General features: G+C 41.3%; 1 protein-coding gene across 2 annotated transcripts in view; it reads left to right on the forward strand.

The window, feature by feature from the left end:
• Positions 1-20718, forward strand: part of Mitf (melanocyte inducing transcription factor) — a 209148-nt gene that overhangs the window by 172610 nt on the left and 15820 nt on the right. Inside the window, exons 3-7 of one of the 2 annotated variants that reach the window (XM_028773018.1) lie at positions 7449-7676; positions 8704-8787; positions 10704-10799; positions 18173-18290; positions 20438-20512. In XM_028773018.1, coding sequence (XP_028628851.1) covers positions 7449-7676; positions 8704-8787; positions 10704-10799; positions 18173-18290; positions 20438-20512 — 601 coding nt within the window. The remainder of the gene's footprint in view (positions 1-7448; positions 7677-8703; positions 8788-10703; positions 10800-18172; positions 18291-20437; positions 20513-20718) is intronic. The other variant, XM_028773019.1, reaches the window with a different exon arrangement.

Below are 20718 nucleotides of genomic sequence, written 5' to 3' on the forward strand. Positions count from 1 at the left end.
TTACGATCAGGATATATTGTTTTCCTCGCATGAACTGTATGTGTATCTGTTGGAACAATACAATCTGGTGTATTGTTACTAATATAGATGTTTAGACATATTCTGCCCCACACCTATGGATGCATACTCTGCATTTAACAGTATCTCTCAACAGTTTATGCATGTGCACTTTAGTGCATGTGCGTATTTAGTAATCCAGGAATGACAGGGGGACAAATGAGTATCTCTTGATGACAACAACCTAAACCAAGGTGCTAAAAGTATCAAGATCAGATCTCTTTAGTTGTTTGGGTATTCATTTGGAAGTTGTCTTTATGTTAACAGCCGCAAAAGACTCAGCCTGTTGGTGCTGAGGAGTTCCTCTGGAGGGCTTCTCTTTAGGGGAGCCCAGGATCTTTGCTTTCTCCCCCCCAAAGTGAATTTCAGAATGAGTTGCTATGAAACAAAGTTGGGGTTTACAAAGAAGTAGCGTATACTGTAAGTTTAAATGCACATATGTGGGGTTCTCATGTACCTTAATAGTTATTTATATTTTTTTTAGCTTTTGAAATTACATTGTTCAAAGGGTATAATTTTCAACCAGATTCAATGAGTATGCAAACTTTTTAAATGAAGTTTAAGACATGAGCTGTGTTACGTGTTTCTCTTAAAGTACCTCTCCTTCCATGAGGAGACTGTAAACGTCAGCTTTAGGGATGAGAGAGTGGCGCTGATAACAGACAAACTCAAAAGTCACGTATCACTTTTTCCTCAGGCATGGCTCTTAGCTGTTCTCTCTTGGTGGAGAGATCTCTCAGACTAGGAGCGTTGTCTCTGCAGGCAGTCTTCTCAGCAGCTTGGATGTTCTCAGTCCTACTGAAAGCTCTTTCTCCCTCTCTTTATTTTCTTAGTTCTTAAGAATTTTACACAATGTATTTTGTTCATATCCCCAACTCGGCTCAGGGACACCGCCCTCCTTCCCTACTGCCTAACTTCGTGCCCGTTTTTATTTTCTTATTAAACTCATTAAGTCCAATTTATGGTGCCACGTACTCATGGATATGTAGCCTTCCAGTGCTCGACTTCTTACTTCAGCTGGAGTGAAACACACACCAGATCCCAGAGTGAGAGGCTTCTTTCTCTTTCCACATCCCCTTTACTTCACAGCCATTCTAATCTGTTTCAATTGGTTACAGAAGTATACATAGAAACTTTGAAGGGTATTTTATAGCACTATTCAAGTGGCTTCATTTTGAGATGTGGTTTGAATTGACCCACTCTAAGATTGATTATAAAATATACTGTTGGGCACATGACAGACATTTGTAAATGAATGCATACAAGTTCTGTTTTCTAAGTTTTAAAATCTTTCAGTATTTAATAATAAGTTCGTACGTAACAAGTGAAGCAACGGATATAGTAAAATATTAATATCATAATACTGTAAAAAATTTAACCATTATTTTCAGTTCATATTTATGAGTAAAGTTTTGCCGATGTGTGTCTGTGCATCTTGTACATGCAAGTGCTTGGGAAGGCCAGAAGAGGGCATTGAATCCCCTGGGACTGGAGGTACAGAGAGTTGTGGGTGCTAGGAATTGAACCCAGGTCCTCTGGGAGAGCAGCTAGTACTCTTAACCACTGAACTATCTCTCCAGTCCCAAAAATACATTTTTGTGAGGTCTCTAAATATCTAAAAACCAAAGTATGTATCCTTCTTACTTCATAAACAGGCACATTTTTAAAATAGTTTATTATCTAAGGAAAGCAAGCTTACTAGGAATTTTTCATAGAGCTGGTCTAGATTATTTAGTATAACATTATGTTTTTAGGAACAAAACGTTCTTCATTCTTTGTGTATATACTTACACCACATTGCTCTGATTCCAGAAGCCTAGAGAATAATAAAAAAGGAGGCCACGTGTAACTCTCCAGACCAATGAATCTGTATATAAATCCATATGTTTGTTTAAACACATGACGAAGGCTTGTGCTCACAGTGCTGGATTGAAAGCAGTCAATCCTTCCTTCTTTATTCAACTCAAGATTAAAATAGAAATCATTGTAATGTGTCTCTCTAGTATGTCACTCTGGCAGGATAGTGAGACCAGGTCCCAGCTTGTAACCTTGGCAAGTGTCTGAGTTTCTGATCGTTTACAGAGGTAATTAAGTGTCCCCTGTATTTGTACATGGGCACTTATCCAGTGAAGACAATATTTGGAACACATTAACAAACTGAATACACATGCACACATGCACACACGTACACACACACACACACACCAACTTGAGTAATGTAAGAATGCTAGCTAGCTAGCTTCCTTACCATTTTTCAGAGATTACTATTGCATATTGATTTCTTTATAAATTGCCATTTAGAAGGCAGTAGAAGAATGTAACATGACATCAGTGAACAGCGGCTGATTTAACTTCCTAAAATTTATCGAAACATTTATACAGATGTGTATCTTGCACACACACATATACATATATTTGTTTATATCATTTTTCTTTACAAAGATCCTTCTTTTCCTTCCTTAAAATCTTGCTAAAATGCCTATTTAATAGGAAATATTTATTCTGGTACCTTCTATAAAGGGACCAAGTATAAATATTTCAGATATTGACACCACGTGAACTCCTCATGTCTACTCTTCCCTTGTATCTTGCTTAATACTCAGCTCTGCAGAGGTGGCAAGAAACAAACTATGGACAATATGCAGATTAACTGCCGGAGTGTGTTGTGGGGAAACTTTATTTGAATTTCATACTAGCATCAGCTGTCATGAAACACTATCATTCTTCTTTTGTTTTCTCATTATTTAAAAATACAAAACCCATCTTCAGTGAGAAGGTATGGGGGCAAACCCCTATGACAGAGAAAGGCTCTGGGCTCGGTAAACTTGGTCCTCTGTAGTCTTTCTTTGTTCAAGTACTCTTTTGGTTTTCATCCAGCTCCCACTCCTCTTCATATCAGGGTTTGTCAAATGAGCTGTGTTTGAGGCAGTGAGTCTATGCGTCACTTAGCATGGTGGTATCTGTGGCCATCATCTTACATTGACTGGTGATGGGCCACAGAGGGAAATAGGTTGTCAGTGTCACCAGGGAGTGTCAGAGCTACCCTGTGGTAGTCAGGGAGACATCCATTCCAGCACTGCAATCAGCCCATGATCTTAATGAAAAAGGCAAGAGCATAGGAGAGGAACCAGGACAAAGGCATGTGAGCCTCTATGGACTTTCATGCAGATAGCTAGTGTGAAATGTAAGCGATATCAATAAATAATGTTGTGTGTTAAGTGTGTAGAATATTGTAGTCTTGTCTTGTGATTCGAACTGCAGATGCTCAGACGCACTGAATTTTTGCACAACATTTTATTTATTCAGGCTTTTACTTTAGAGCCCCATAAGCATCTTCAGAATGAGAAGAGCAGCTCATTCAGGGATAGACCTGTTCACAGTGGCATGCAACCCAGCCATGACAGGGCATGTTCTACATCAGTGATTGAGAAGACTCAAGACCCTCAAAATGTTTCCAAGCCAAAAAGTAACTCTATACTAATACTAAGAAGCAAACACACACACACACACACACACACACACACACACACACACGAGAAAGTCATCATTGCTATGCTAGCATGTAACCTTCTCTTTTCAAAAGCTTCCTGTTTTCATGCTAAGCTGGTGAATATTGATAGAATTCACCTGAACAGCAAGTTGGAAGAACATAACAGGCTCCTATTACAAAACGTTGTGGACTGCTCTTCCTGATATTTGATGAGCCTCGTCTGACATGGAAAACAGTCTGTATCACTCTCTTATCATCCACATTGGTACTTGAGAACTCAAGGCCTGGAGAAGTAGTGACTTAGTCGTTTGTACTGTCTGAATGTGAACATGAATGCCGAGTCCTTAGCTCCTTCTCTGACTGCATGATCAGAGACACCCAGTTCTTGGGGATCATCCAGGAAACAGTGAACTTTGAGCACTGTCTTCCCAGAAGAGCAATCCCTCTCAACCTAGCCCATCCTTCAGGAGTGTCAGTAAGATCATGCCCACAGACACTGAGACAGAAAACACACCCTGGTGGTTTGCTTCCTGGTTCCACTCCCAGTTTGTCTGCTTTGTCTTATGCTACATGAAAAATAGAACATTGGATTTTTTTTTATTTTTTTAGTGAAAAGATTTCATTTAAAAATTGCACATGTAGGCTACCTTTGAAAATCTGGGCGATTAAGCCGTACAGTGAGTCAGCTGCAGGCTGGATTTGATGCTCCTTTTAGGGGAAATGAGCACTTTCCAGTGTCCTCAGCCTCCCTTCTCGTTACCTCATCCACGGCTGTGCCCCTCAGACATGTTACCTGTGCATGGTGTCTGATTGGGAATACCTATTAATGCTCTTTCAGGCTCTCTCTCCCTCTTGTTCTCCTTCTGCCCCTCCTGTATGTGCATAAGGCCAGAGGCCAACCTCAGGGTCTTCCTCAGTCACTAGTCACTGTTTTTGAGACAGCTACTCTCACCGAAGCAGGCAGTCGCTGATATGGATGGTGCGGCTGGCCAGTGAGTGAAGATCCGTCTGCCTCCAGGACCGCAGTGCTGTTGGGATTACGAGTGGTGGCCTGCTTTTTGAAGTGTGTCTGCTGGAGATTGAACACAGGTCCCATGCTTGTGATGCAGACGCTTTACTCAGCTGAGCCATCTCCCCAGCCCTGCCGGCTTAGCTTATTTGAAAACCCAAGAGAACTGGTAGAAATGTTGCAAAGAAAATTTCCCTCTACTTCCAAACCTGAGTGTAGTAAAGACCTCCTTGTCAGAGCTGGGGAGAGAGTGAGTCCCTTCCTTACTAAAACATGGCATTCTAATTCATTAAAAAGGGGGAGGGGCTATGCCAGTGAATTAGTGTTTATTTTTAAACATGCAGCCGTGTCTCTTTTTAAGGGGAGTAGTGAAATAAGCACATTCCGGTCTCTGCCCTCATTTCATGTTTATTTTGGTCCTGTCTATTGTCCCCATCATTATCGCGTCTGGACCCTTTCAGAAAACTGAAAATGCCTGCGAACCTCCTTGTGCCTGTCAGGCCAGACAGGTTTGAGGTGGTCAGCCGAAAGTACTTCAGTAGCCACAGGATTTTGACAAAATTAATGAGTTGCAAATATTTATGCTTAAAATAGTATTATCCCATTTCAACAGTAAGCAGCATGTATCCTAATTTCTAAATATAGACTTGTCTCCTTTCTACCTTTGCTCCACTCTGGGCAGCAAATTGTTTTAGAAAGCTAGAAATTGTATCTATATTCTGACTGCTTATGGCGAATGGACTATGATATACATGTTCAGCATGTAATGACTGTAAACAGTGGGGTGGACAGATGGAAAGGGATACACATGCATCAGCCGTGGATCCCTGGATTCTATCAGTTTCCAGTAAGAATTTGCATGGTTCCTAATTTGAGGATTAGCTGAGAAAGTTTTTCTTTTTTATTTTCTATGTGAGTATGAACCCAGGTCTCTGTGTCTCTCTCTGTCTCTTGTCTCTTCCCGTGTGTGTGTGTGTGTGTGTGTGTGTGTGTGTGTGTGTGCGTGCGTGCGTGTGTGTGTGTGTGTGTGTGTGTGTTAGCTTCCCCGTTTGCAGACTTGAGGTCAAGAGGCAGGTTCTGCATCTACTTACTTCTGAGTAAGCTGTCCATTGAGACTCTGGTGCAGGATGAAGCTGGTAAAGCTGGAGGGTGTCTTCCACACTAAAAGTCTATCTCTTTGCAGTCACACATGGCATTGTTATTTGGCCGTTAGGGAAGTCTCATGTGTGACAGTAGCTTTTAGGCAGTGTCTCCTCTGAAGGGGGCATCCAGCTCTTAACCTATTGCTGAAAGAGAAACACCATTGTCCATTAATACTACTGGAACGAAAGATGAATGGGGCCTTGGCCTTGATCTGACAGTGAGCTTGACTTTGATAGCTCATCCTTTAAAAAGGTTCTTTTATATCTATGAAAAAAAGCATGACGTCAAGCCAGCAGGGGAACTGATATCAATATTTAAGACCAAGCTAGTAGGAATTAAAAAAAAAAAAGTCCCTTGTGAGGACAGCTTTTTTTTTTACATGCATAACTAATTAGCTTAGGTTATTATAAGCTGTGCTGCTGTGATAACGTCTCCAGCGGTGCCTCGGGATGCCTTGTTTATGGTGCCTTCTTTATGCCGGTCACCCTTCGAATTGGAAGTACAGAAAGTAAAGGGAGGAGGAATAAGTGGTCTGCGGTGTCTCCTGGGCTTGGGGCTGCCTGAAACTTTGCTATGCTGGAAATGCTAGAATACAGTCACTACCAGGTGAGCGTTCCTTCCTATCCACACCTGGACCCTGACTGCAAGGGTACACACGGGCTGATTGGTCGCTTTAATGCTATTACACTAAGGACCTGATTCAAAATAAGGACAGATCTGTTTCTCTAATGCTATTTATTTTCTGATGCCCTAAGAGGTAGTTTACTATAGTTTTAGACATAGTAAATAGCAGTAAGATTTATTTCCCTAGTAGGTAACTGTTTTCTCCCCACCAGCTCTTATTTCAAGTGGATAAGATAAAATTGTGTTTCTCAGTGAAAAGTAACTTTAAATCAAATGCCATTGATTTTGTTTATTTAAGAAAAAAAGCATTTCTAAGTCCCTGTTAGTGTTTATGGAAAAGGACAGCAAATACCATGCTGGTTTGTAAATAAGTATGCCTTTAAAAACTCTTACATACAATTGATACTCACTTGAATGTAACTGCTTTGTGTAGAATTGATTTCTCCATAAAGCTCATTCATGATTAAAATCCTGAATACTATTTTTGTATGTGAAAGGAAGTAACCAATAATTCCTTGATTTAAACATGGCAATATTTCTGATTATTTCTATAACAATTTTATAGTCAGTTCTTAGAGATTTTGTATGTGTTTGTGTGTGTGTTTATCTGTATGTGTGATTCTGAGTGTGTGTGTGGTGTTGGGGGTAGGAGATGTGTGCATGATTATATGTTTTTGTGCACGCACATAATGTTTTAACAGAAAGCTATTCTATTTGCCAACGAAAATGAGAAATGCACAGAATTGTGCATTTTCAAGTTTGTTGTTTTGATTTTCTGTTGGGGAGATTTTTGCCTCATAGGTACCTGCAAATTTTAATAACTAGGCATGAGAGGAACGGCACCAGGATAGAATGAAATGTATAACTAATTATCAGGGAAGTCAAACAGGACAGTTAGTATCCTGGATCCTAAGCGCTCTAAACCCTGCGATTTAGATTCTCAGCTTTGGTATTATCAGGTTTTTGTGTGTGTGTCTTTGGTTGGTTTTTTTGAAGCACAATGGCCGGCCGGTACATTACAGGGGATTGATAGTCTGTTCTGGTCAGTCTCACGATGTATGTTCGAGCTGCTTGAAACCCCAGAATAACACTGCTATCTTCTCTTCCCTCCACGGCCATGCTCAGGTGCAGACCCACCTGGAAAACCCCACCAAGTACCACATACAGCAAGCCCAGAGGCACCAGGTAAAGCAGTACCTTTCTACCACTTTAGCAAATAAACATGCCAGCCAAGTCCTGAGCTCGCCATGTCCAAACCAGCCTGGCGACCATGCCATGCCACCAGTGCCGGGGAGCAGCGCACCCAACAGCCCCATGGCTATGCTCACTCTTAACTCCAACTGTGAAAAAGAGGTAATTCACGTCTCCTCTTCTCCTCTGTTTCTTACACTCCATTAACTGTCTGTGGGATATTCCTCTCGCCCTTAGTAATGGACTGTCTTTTGTCCACCCGGTCATAGTCACCGGCCTCTGACCTAGATCTGCTGGTGTGACCATTTACATTTCAGCCTCCGGTCACGAGCACTAGGTTACTGGGTTTATTGCGCACAACAGGAGACCTGACTTGCTTTAAGCAGCATGTGGAGGTGAGGATGCTTCCGTAGCTCCCATCTCCTTCCTTAGATGAGTGTTCTCTTCCCTTCTATGCCTTGCAATTTGCGAAGCAGTGAACATGCAGACAGGAGAAGGGGAAGGTGGAAAGGGAAAGGCAAAAATAGAAAAGGTGCGCGGCAGAAGGCTTAGAGGCTCTGCTTGCTGTGAATGTCTGGGATATTATTTTTATGTTTCACGTAGTTGGAGAAAGAAAAAACATGGACCATGTATGGGTGGATTTGAATGGTGTGGCGCATGAGGCTTTTAAAGGAAGATCAAGGCTTGTTACAGCATCCAGTCGGCCTCATAGTGAATGGCTGCCTGGTGAGTCTGCTTTTATAGAGGCTGGATTAGACACAAGACTCCAAACCTCAAGCTAATTTTTATATCAAAATTTGGAGCTTTAAAATTGGGGGTGGGGCACTGCTATGATTCGGTGCCTGTTATTTCCAAATTATGAGAACACAAGTCTCATTTTAGTAGGGTCCTATTATGTTCGGAAGTGTTAATGTGAGTTCACAAGTGACTGTCACACAACTTTTGGTTTATTTCGACACCAGAGGGACTAAAGTCTTTTCCCCTCTGCTCAGGCTGAACACTTCTTATCCACCCATGCCTGTTGTACGCCTTCACCCAAGTGAACACCATTCTTGTGTTCGTTGGTTAGCATCTAGCTGTCTGAGAGCTCCTTCCACCACACCGCTATGGCACTAACATCCTGGGAATGTGCTGTTGAAAGATGTTTGCAAATCCAAGTCATGGACTGTCTCTGCTTCTGTTTCTGCAGGCATTTTATAAGTTTGAGGAGCAGAGCAGGGCAGAGAGTGAGTGCCCAGGTATGAACACGCACTCTCGAGCGTCGTGCATGCAGGTACTGAATGACCCGGCAGGCCGAGGATGTAACACTTGATAATGTGTGAAAATCTATATTTGTGAATGAGCACAGCCCCTGATGACTTCAGCTCCTTTTTCCCTCCCATTGACTTTTTCCTTTTTTTTTGATAGAAAGATTTATGAACAGACCCATTTTCTTCATAGTAACTCATGAATGACTAGGTGACAACTAAGATTAAATGTGCGTGTCCCTTAAGTTTCCCACAGTCGTACGGAGAGGGAAATATATAGAGATTGTCATTTAAAATGCTCCATGGTTTAGTTAATTTGCACAAATCACTAGCTCATGCTGTATAGCATTGTATAAGCCTTACAGCCTAATGTCAGCATTGTATAAGCCTAATGTCAGCATTGTATAAGCCTTCTAAGACATATTTTTGAAACCAAGCTGTGCCAATCTCTGCATTGCTTTAGAAACGGAACCTCCTGCTCTTTACATTATAAGGCTTCAGAAAGTTAGTGATAGCGCATGAGCACTTCCCCGAGTATCTGAAGATCGTTATTGAAATTCTATTTACTGAATAAATGGCACCATTCATTTGTGTATTTATGTGCTTATTCAGATGTACAAGAGACAATATAATATAAACAACAAAGTGTTTTCTTTGCCTTTAAATATAATGCTAATATATATACTATTTTAATGATACATTAAGGACACTAATTTTGCTCTCCTAAAACGAAAATTAAAATTTGTAAGCTCAGTCAAGAAGCCATCTATTGCAAATAAATAAAGCTGGTACACCTAGGAACAGAAACTAACATGAAGTATACTAGCTCTGTTCAGATCTGACCACCAGTTACTCTTCAGAGAAATCACCTGCTACGACTCATTCTTTAGATTAGATGCTTACTACATTCCAATTTTCTGAGCAATTTGGAAGGTTTCTCCTGAGATCTCATCCTTCCCCAGTGAGACAATATACATTATTGTCCCCATCCCATAGATAGGCATACTAAGAATTCCGAAGACTGGAGGCTTTGCCCTTTATCCAGGAAGAAGGTGAAACTAGATTTGAACCCAATCCTCATATTGCTGGAGCCTCACCTCTTTAAAGGGAGGTACACATGAACTCAGGGGTACTCTGAGCGTTCTTAGAGTTCACCGTATATCCATACAGCACACTTCAGACCCAGTCGCAGACACGCCATGGAGCACACGGTGTTTACAAGGAAATGTTTCCACAGACTCCACCACTGCTGCAATGTGCGTGTAATCACCGTTGTTTATGATGCTAACTGGTGTTTTGGTACTTCAGCAATAAAATTGATCTAGTGGGAATGTCAGCTCTACAACCGTAATGATAACCTCGTCCTGGTGTGTTCCTCTGGGAGCACCAGGCTCACTGGCAGCTGTACAAAGAGGTGTTTTCCGTACAAGTGACTACAATCCAGCCAGCGGTCAGGGGGCCCTGGTGGAATGCAAGGGCCAAGAACCGGCTATATTTTCTTCTTCTAGAAGGCTGTAGGAAAGGAAAAGGGAAGTGTTACCTTTTGTGTAATGTGGTTTCTGCCTCATCTTTGCAGTGTAAAGTGTTCAATAGAATCACAGGGCAGCACTACTCCTGGTGTGGCTTGAAGCTACTTCTCAGCATTGTACCTGAACAAAGGCTACCCTCCTAGTACCCTGCCCCTCCCCACCCGCAGGGCGCTAATGTCCCGGAAGGAAACGCCCGAGCTGAGCTCTTGATGCCTACTAATGGCTGAATGCTAGCTGTTAGGTGAAGTTTCCATCACCCACTCACCTTAGTGGGTTTCAGTAATATCTTGATTTTACTTGGGGAGAGAAAAATTGCTTCTTAGACTCTGTTGCTTTAGGTAAGTAGGGACCACGAAAGTCCTTTTGGGGGTGGCCTTATACCTGTTTCTCATTGTGGCTCTTTTTATCTACAGATGGATGATGTAATTGATGACATCATCAGCCTGGAGTCAAGTTATAATGAAGAAATTTTGGGCTTGATGGATCCGGCCTTGCAAATGGCAAATACGGTACCGATGGCCTTTTTATTTTGAGAAAATCTTGAGGTCACTCTTTGTTCATTTTCTTCTGCCTGTGTCGTCCCCGTTCCGTTCATGTCCCTCCTCCTCCCCCGCCTCCCGCCAGAACTCAGTTTATTCACAAGGATTCTTGGAGAAATTTATTAGTAATCAAATGGGAAAGAAGTTAAGTAAGTAATTTTGACATTAAGCTGGCTTGAGTTTATCAGGAGCACTGTAATTCAGCTCTTCGTGCAGGAGTGCAGCCTTACCTTGATTTTTGTTTGCTTTGTATTTTCCTGCTTCAGTACTAGGGTCTCACACATGCACTGCCAATGCTCTGCCACTGATCATATCCCCAGGTGCTCTGCTCTTTCTCTCTCTCCCTCTCTCCCCTCCGTGTGTGTGTGTGTGTGTGTGTGTGTGTGTGTGTATTTGTACAGGTATAGATGTATATAGGTGTATATGCAAAAGTGTGCCCATGTTTGTGGAAAGCAGATGTCCACCTTGGACGGATGCCATTTCTCAGATGCTGTCTGCCTTAGAAATTTACTTCGGATAATGTATTGTCCATTGTCATCCTGGGGGACAGGGGTACTTAGCAGGGTAGCCACTGTCCAGAGAGGTTCTTTGGCCTGCAGCCCTTAGGATCTGCCTGATGCTTCTCCCTCAGTGCCAGGATCACTAATTTGTACCAACAGGGTTGGGCTTTTATTGTGGGTGTGGGACTGGGGCTGGGGATTGAACTCACTCAGGCTTTATGCCTGCAGTAGCAAGCACTAAAACAGTGGGCTACCTCCCCAAGTCACTTTTGATAAAATAATACAACGTTTGATAAAAAAAAATTTAATTTTGTTAAACATTTTCCCTTTTGATAAAAAGTATCCCTTTTGATAAAATAATCCATCTCTTGAGCCCAAGTGAATCACTGTGAATTGTGATGCTCACACCTATTTGACCTAAAAACATGAATATGATTTGTAGGTGGGGTCCTATAGTCACAGGCTGCAGGGGGACTTTGAGATTCCCATCCCCCAGAAGAACAGCATACCCCAGTTGGAGTTTATCAACCTGTCCTCATGAATTTCTAGCTGCTTACAATGCTCTTATAGGCCACCTCCCCCCTGTAGCTTGTAGTTTTGCCCTTATTATTTATTCTATTTCAAGCCTTATATATGTATTTAAATTCCTCTCTTACCAAAGACTTTTTAAAGTCCCATTCAAAGTCGCTTTCAGTCACTGCCTGAGTTGGGATGGCACCATTGCTGGCTGAGATGTCACTGGGTCAGGCAGTCTGTGGGAGACTGTGACAGCAGACCCCGGTCTGGTCAGCTTTTCCTGAGATAAGCTGTAAGTTATCGTCTTCTTCAATAACTACTGTCCAAGAGACTAACCTGTATTAAGGAGAAGCAAAGGGTAGTAACTGAGGGAATATGAAGTCTCATCTTCAAAGAGAAAAGTGCCATTTCAAAGAGTATATGAATATATGTAACAGAGACTATGCTCAAAAATGTTAACCTTTGAGTTGTGTGAAAAGTTTTTTGAACAGAGTAAACACTGTTTCAAAAAAAGAAAAATATTACCTTCTCGTAGTAAATGCCTGCAGCCAGGGACAAAGCAGCCCCTATTCACTTACCAACACAAAATTCAGTTAACTCAGGTTTTATTTTTTTTTTAATGTAGCAATTTCTTTTTGATTATGTTTAAGCTGTTTCTGAATTTCTGTGAAGTAAAGTGTCTCCAGAAATCTCAAGACTGTGCCTTAAAGAACTAGCGTCTCTTTCCAAGTCAGCTAAAGTCGGTTTGTAGTTACTTTTGTGTAGTGCGCATGACTGTGTATCTGTGTGTCCACGTGTCCTGGTATACTCACAAGTGGCTGTGTGAACACATGGAGATCAGAGGCTCCCTTAGTTTCTCACAACTTCATTTGCTGAGGCAAGGGTTCTCACTAAGCCTAAAGCTCACTGATTCGGTTGGATTGGCTAGCCAGCTTGCCTTGGGGATCTTCTCTCTCAGCCTCCTGAATCCTGGGATCTCAGGCAGAGACTGCTATTCACACATGGCTTTTTATGTGGGTGTTGAGGACTCTGATATTCATGCTTACTTGCCAGAGTTTTATCCACCCTACCATCTCTTCTCCAGCCTCGAACTGTGATTTTTTTTTTTTAAGAACCATGTGGTCTGCAGGTCTGATCAAGATGCCTGAGCCAAACTCTCCCTGTGAGCCTTGGCTCCCACGGAGCCCTCAGCTTTCATGCGCTTCTACTTTGTCAGTAGCCGCAATTCTGAGATAAACATGAATAAGACACTTCAGGAAACTTCCACTAGGGAATATAAAAATAGACCCAAAGACACGGGTGTATTTGAGGTATATGAGCTAGCAACGACATGGTCATCTCAAAGGGATTTTGCTGAGGAAGTAGGTGGTCCTTTTTTGCCAAATGCATACCTGGGTATACTCAAAAGTACTGTGAAATGATATATTTCATATTATCATTGATTTTAAAATAATTTTTGCAATGATGGGGCACTTTGAAGTCACTAGACCCAAACCAATATTGCATATTGTTGAAATTCATACAGAATATCAGATACCATGTTTCTTGGACATCTCAAATGAAGGCTGTATACCAGCTCTGGAAGGAAGCAGTGAGACATAGTGGTTAGGTCTTGGGATTAGAATCATTCCTGGGTTCACATCCAAAGTGTGTTCTTACTCTGTGAGCTTGCACGCCATCATAAAGTCCTGTTTCCACATCTGAAAAGAAAAAGAGCTACTACTTATTTCTCACTCATGTATCTTCTTACCTAACAAAGAGTAAATAGCATGTAGCTTTGAAAATAGAAGCTGCATTCCACCTTACCGTCTAAATTATCCCTTGTGATTTGTTCATTGCAGGATCAAACACTTTTAATAGTGTGGGCTTATTCAGCTGATATTCATTAAGGCTCAACAATGTGCCAAACTCTCTGTTAGAAGAACTTTGCTTAAGAACCATGGTGCCTGTCTCAGTGATTCGCACATTAGCACCATGGGTCTCAGCTTGCTTCCAGCTGAACTGTGCGTGCCAGTCCTTCAAAAGACAATTGACATGACTCCACCCGCTTCTACCCGCTTCTATAGAATAGAATACACACAGTGGCTTCTCCGTCTACACTGACACTAAAGTCTAGTTCCTGCATTAGCTGATCAGCTCTGAGAGACTTTTCCCAAGGTTGACAGCCTCTATCTACATCTATCCGGGGGACCGGGGTCATAGCTCAGTGGTAGAGCTTTTGCCTAGAATGTATGAAGCCCTAGATTCAATTCTGAGGTCAAAAGTAATTGCATCTTGGGCAAGATAAAGGAGCTGTAAAAGGAAGCTTTCTATTCTTGAGCTCACCTGGAAGGGAGAACCATGCTACCCTGTTAGTGGAACTGGACAGTGGAGTAGCAGCGTGGCCATTTCAAGAGGATTTGCACAGAGCAATCTTCCACAGCAAATGGTGAACTCATTCCTAGCCAGGAGGTAGTATCCTGGAGCTGCCCTCAGAAGTCACTGGCCATATGACCATATTCACTTCTCTTCCGTGTCACAGGTTGGATCAGGCAAAGTGTCACCTCAAGGGCTTCTTCTCCTGACATAATTCTGCTAAGAGAAAGACAGTGTTATGTACAGGTTAGAAGCGGACTCTAACTGTAGGCGCTTTTTAGTTTTATTTTGTTTTTGCCATGCTGGGTGTAGAACCCCAGACCTCATGCATGCTATCTGTACAAGTGGTCCTACACTGAGCTATACCCCCAACACTGTTGAGTGAGACATTTGACCTCTCTGCCTCAGTTTCCTTCTCTGTAAAGAGTTGTATCAACTGCAGTTGCCTTGATGGGAGAACTTGAAATTTTCATCCACAAGAAGTAGCCTGGCCCTAATAGGCTCCTGTCAAAGCAGGGACCGCCACTGGGGCTTGATCATCCTGGGGTTCAGCTGTCTAAGTTGAACAACGGGCCAACTGCAACCCATTCCATTTTAGTCTCCTCCCCCGCCCCCCACAGTCGAGTTGAACTTGACTGTTATTAATTTAGGCGTTTTTCCCTCTGCTTATTTGATTCTTTGAAATGCTTTGTTTCAAGTTAACTACTTTTTAAAGAGTGGAAAGATCGTAGGAAGGAAGCTATCCTAAGAGAACTGAGGTCTAGAGGTAACTGTTCCAAGGGCACAAGGGCCCTCTTGTACTCTCCCAAACAAAGAATAAAAGTCCGATTTACTTGTGTTAACTGCGCAATTGATATTCAGATGGAGAAGGGCCCCTGCACAGAGAAAAACAATAACATTTTACAGTGATCGCTTACTTGGGAAAATACTCATTTTGGTGTGAGAGGCACCAGTGCGCTCAGTTCAGACTATGGCTGGAATAAAGACAGCAGCACCCTCACCTTGTCTTTACCTGAGCTGACCAGACTGTGGCTCTCAGGGTCCACACCACCCCTTGTGTGTGGAAGTGAAATCTTGTCCAGAGGTATCAATGCTCTGCATAGAGAGACCAGCAAAGATCAGCCAAGTAAACGTGTGTCTCCTCCTCTCTTAGTCCAGGGGTGTTATTCTGACCCCGTTATAACTTGACTGTGTGTATAAGGGAATTTCTCTAACCCAGAAAGAGAACTACAAAATTTGTTCTTTTCTTCTTTCCTCCCCCTTTCCTTTTGTTCTCCTCTATTCTCCATTTTCTTCTCTCCTCCTCTCTTCTCTTTCTCCCTCTCCCCCTTTCTTCTCTTCTCTCTCTTCCCTTCCCTATCTTCAAAGTACATTCTCTGATGACCTAGACCCTTTGTCTTATTTCAGTTTGATTTGGGATTTTTGAGATAGGATCTCATGTAGTCCCCTGCTGGCCTTGAACTTCTGATCCTCCTGCCTTAGCTTCTTAAAGTCTGGATGACTTTAAGGTATGTGCCACTGTGCCTGTGTTTGAATTAGTTGTACCTGCACATGTCCTCATTTGTCTCCAATATATGAACATCTTAACAGAAGTACATATTCATATCCAGTTTGCATATGAGGACATAAGGCATACACAGTTTCTATTTCTAGAGCCACTGGATTAATCTTGTCCTTCACTGTTTCCAAGTTTTAATTTGCGTTTTTGGTTTATTAATGCTCAGGCATAAGTCCCCCAACACTAGAGATTTGGACCTGGGAAATGAATTTAGACTTCATTTCCTAGTAGCCTTTGTAAGTTTCATCTTTCTGGCCCTTCACAGTGCTCTATGCAAACATGCTAATACCTCTCATGTCCCCTTAAGTTGAACAAGAACAAAACCAAACACACAGAGAGCAAGGTTGACCCTAAGGTGACCTGCTTCTCAATAGAACCTCTCAGAGCAACGACTGCTAATAATCAGGCCCCCTTTTATCTGAGACTTAGCTGGAAGGCATTGAAATGTGGCCCAAGGGCATTTTAAATTAGCACAGTGCATATTCATTGGCTTGTGTACAGGCCGTGGGTGTAGGTATTATGTTTATGCAGATTCATTAAGTCCTCATTTCCTCAAGACCTGCCCACCTGCCTGCCCCACCTGCTACCACAGTCTTACTAACACACCTATCAGAGAGTAGCATCCACTATGGACGATGCCCTCCAGCCCTATCTCTTTAGCCAGGGCTTTAGCTTATGCATATACATAGGCCAGAGACCAACGCCAGAAGTCTCCCACCTATTATTTTTGAGACTGAGTCTCTTGACAAACCTCGACCTTGCCGACTAGGCTAGACTGGCTGGCTGCTGGTAAGCTTCAGTGATTCTCTGTCCAACAACCACTTCAGCACTGAGGTATAAAAGATATGTGCCCAGATTTTATATGAATGTTGGGAATCCAAACTCAGGTCATCCTGCTTGAACAGCAAGCAGTCTATCTGAGTGTTTCCCACCTCCCAGATCTAAAACTTAAAATAAAAAACTAAAAAGTTCTACAACCCTCTCTGTCTATCATTTATCTAGCTACCTATCTACGTAGTGCGTGTATGTGTGTGTGTGTGTGTTTGTGTGTTTAGGCGAATGTATGCTACAGCACTCATGTGGAAATCAGATGTCAATTTGGAAGTCAATACTGGGGCCCCAGGAATTGAACTCAGGTTTTCAGTCTTGGCAAATGTGTTACCCAATCTGCCATTTTGTTAACCTCAAATCCAAAACATTTTTATTGTCAACCTGATGCCTTATGTAGAATTTGATACCCAATTGCATGAGATAGCTGGCGAACTAAAAAAAATTATATAAAGTTATCTTTTGGCCACATGTGTGTATAGGATGTAAATGAAACATAAATAAATTTCATTTTTATGTCTAGGTATTATCACCAAGATAAATATATGTATAATCATTGTAAAATTATAAAGAAGTAGAAACAATCCTAAGCTCTTCTTGTCCCAAGGCTTTCAAGTAAAGCTAGCTCATCCTGTATATTGAGTACCACCTTGCTGTATACCTCTGGGTCGCTCCATGTTTTTATTCCTCTTACATGCTTTCAGAAATGACTTGTCTAGTACATAACAGAGAGCATATGATCAGATAAAGGAGAGGCTAATCTGCAAAGTGTTGTGATGCGAGTATCAAGGAATTATTTGAAATCATCTGGAAATGCTGAGGGTCCAGGATGGAAGGAGTGATGGATGCATAGCTAATGTGTAGAAAGATTTCCAGGGCATAAGAAGGGGAACTACTGACTGTCATCTCCAGCTAGCATCGAGGAAATCCATGTCCAACTGGGACATCATTGTCAAGAAAAAAAATGAAAATGAGTTTGCTTCTTTAAAACCTCCCAGGAGAACCGAGGAGACAGCACCACTCTAAGTGGTTAAGCTAGGAAGGCTAAGCATTTCTTTAGTCCTTGGTTTGGCACCGTAAATTTTTTATTAAAGTCTTTGAGCGCCCTCTTGTGGCTCTTTGAATAGTTTCAATCTCAAGGAAGCCAGCTTTTTCTTTTGCCATAAAGACACCACTTTACAAAAGAGAAGCATTTGCCCTTGCTTTTCTTTATAAAAGAAAGAGAAAAGTAGAGTGAGGTGAAGGATGGAGGAAGAGAAACGTCCTCTGATGGAAGCCACACGTGGACTTCTAGTTCACAGGAAGAGCTGGCACCTATGGGACACCTGCCATTTTTGGCAGCAGGTAACGCCTTGCCTACGTGTTTGGAATGCGCCCACCAGACAGAAGTCAGTGCAGGGCCACTCTTTTTACTCTCTGTATAAAAAGATCATATAATTCTGTGAATGCTCAGACTTTCTTGTTTTGCAGAAACAGTTCTTTATAGTCAAGAGTGTTGTTTCCATAAAGCCTGGAATAGGGTATGAGTTTATTGGAAAAACTCTGCAGTCGATCAACAACTCGTTGCTTTTCTTGTCTGTGTCTAGTTACCTGTCTCTGGAAACTTGATCGACTTGTACAGCAACCAGGGCCTGCCACCCCCAGGCCTTACCATCAGCAACTCTTGTCCAGCCAACCTTCCCAACATAAAAAGGGAGCTCACAGGTATGTACTCAGTGCATATGCTTCTTGGTATGATACTGTGCTCTCTTCCCCATTGGACAACCTTACCAATGTAGCAGCAATGTTTCCTGTGCAGTTAGTGGGTGTGCTTCCAGTGTCTGTGGTTTCCTGGGACTCAGTGTAGTAATTTAATATGCAGTATTAAGACGTTAAATTGCCAGTTTCCAGTGTTTGCGGAGAACCTTTGTCCATGCCCTCTGGGTTGGGGGTTATAGGCAGTACTCTCCCCTGTAAAGCGCCTCTCCCCTACCCGCTGTATATCTTGTTTGCCAAGCCCCTGGAGACTTGAGTTAGGGGATCCTGCTTTGAATTTTCCATTTGAGTCCACATTTGGGATGGAGTAAGAATTTATTTCTTACATCTTTCGATGCCTTCTCCTCTTTTTCCTGTATCATGTGCATGAGATTTATTATAGAAGGAGAAATAAATCATAAGATGGAGCCATCAGAATGTTTGCTCTTGAGGCAAGTGTGAAATTACCTATTTTGCCACTTTGTTTGATGCTTTAGGGAAGGCGTTTGACCAATAAAACATGACAGAAACTGTATTAGAACCGGCATTCTACCATGGTGAATTTTATGATCCTTGCCCCAAATCCTTTTTATTATTTAGTTCTTGCCTCTTGCAGAATTGGGGGCGGGGATGAGAAAATGGGGTATGGATTTGTTGTAAAGATTGCTGTCCTATCCAAAAACATTACTACAAAAACTATTTCAGAAAATTTCAACATAGGAAAAACAGTTTTTCTAGAAAGTATTAATTGGGGTTTAAAAAGTAATTTATTAATAAGCAAAAAACTGTCAAGAGCAAAACCATAAAAATCATTAAGAAGCAATGGACAGTAAAACCTTCTTATCCTTCAGTGTGAGAAAGCAGTGAAAGAGAATGATTTGGATTGACCAACTGAATTTGGGAGATTCTAATTTTGATTCTATCTGTCTGCACACACATACATATGTACATATGTAGTTAGGAGTTTTGTGATAACAGGGTACTTTCTGGGAAATAGGTCACATGATGATTTTAATGTGGTATGAACGTCACAATGTGGCTTTACATAGACCAAGAAGGCTGTAATATCATTAAATAATGTAATATTAATTATATTTATTAATTTGCATTCCATGTGCAGCCTCTCTTTGACTATTTCAATGCAGTGTGACATGGGTATTTACATTTATGAGATATGTTATTGATATATATATATATATATATATATGTCATATATATCTTTTTTAGAAAGAAAACTAACTTGGTATAATAAGTCTCAAAATTAATCAGCAGTACAATTTGTTTATTGCTTTTATTTGTTCCTTACATTAAAAAAAATCTCTTGACACTAAAATATAATACAACTTTCAAATGGAATTGCCACTCAATATATCTAGAACCTTCCCAGCTTATGTTTCCATAGACAAACAAGTAGTGCATGCACAGTGACTCCTAAGAATCATGACATGATCCTGTTCTAGTACATTCTGACAGATCCTGACTCTACATTCTGAAAAACAAAACAAATAACAGCAACAACAACAACAACAAAATGATTCTCATGAGTTAAAGGCCACCAGCCAGTTTCCATGTCCCTGTATCATCACAAAGGCATAAAATACTGGAAAGTTATTTATTCTGAAAATAAAGTTTCACTCTTAATAATAGAATATCCTATCAAGGGCTGGAGAGAGGGAGGGTTCAATGTTTAAGAATACCCACATGTTGGCTCTCAGCCATCTGTGACTCAAGTCTCAGGGATCTGATGCCCTCTTCTGGCCACCTTGGGCATTGCATGCACATGGTGCATGGACACACAGCACATAAAATTAAAATAAGTAAATCTTAAAAATGTTATGACATCAAATAGCTTTTATTTATTTTATTCTTTTTAGTACTAACGCGTGGACTTGGTGTGCTCTGGCTTGTCCTGTGCTTTGTAGAAACTGATCTTTGCAGAGATTTGGCATATGTAGCATTAGAAGAAGCAGAAGTCTGTAGAAGTTATAATTTGAAAAGTAACATTTTCATTAGACTCCAGCGACTTAAGTTTCAAATGTTCAGAAGAGATGCTTTATAATTTATATTGTTATGTCCTTCAAAGTTCCAGTTTCTAATGACTTCATTCACGTGCACAGCGTGTATTTTCCCCACAGAGTCTGAAGCAAGAGCATTGGCTAAAGAGAGGCAGAAAAAGGACAATCACAACTTGAGTAAGTTTGCTTAATTTATATCCATGGCATTAGACATTAAATGTTCTTCATGTATCAAAAGGGCGATTCCAGCAATTTCACAGGAAAGTTAATTTTTCTAGTTGTTAAAGGTGCATTGAGGGTATTCCAGAGAGATTTTATTTCAGATCAAACTATATCCATCTCTCTCTCTCTCTCCATATATATATATATATATATATATATAT

This window comes from Grammomys surdaster, unplaced genomic scaffold (genome assembly GCF_004785775.1).
Source record: "Grammomys surdaster isolate TR1022 unplaced genomic scaffold, NIH_TR_1.0 220, whole genome shotgun sequence".
Taxonomy (NCBI): Eukaryota; Metazoa; Chordata; class Mammalia; order Rodentia; family Muridae; genus Grammomys; species Grammomys surdaster.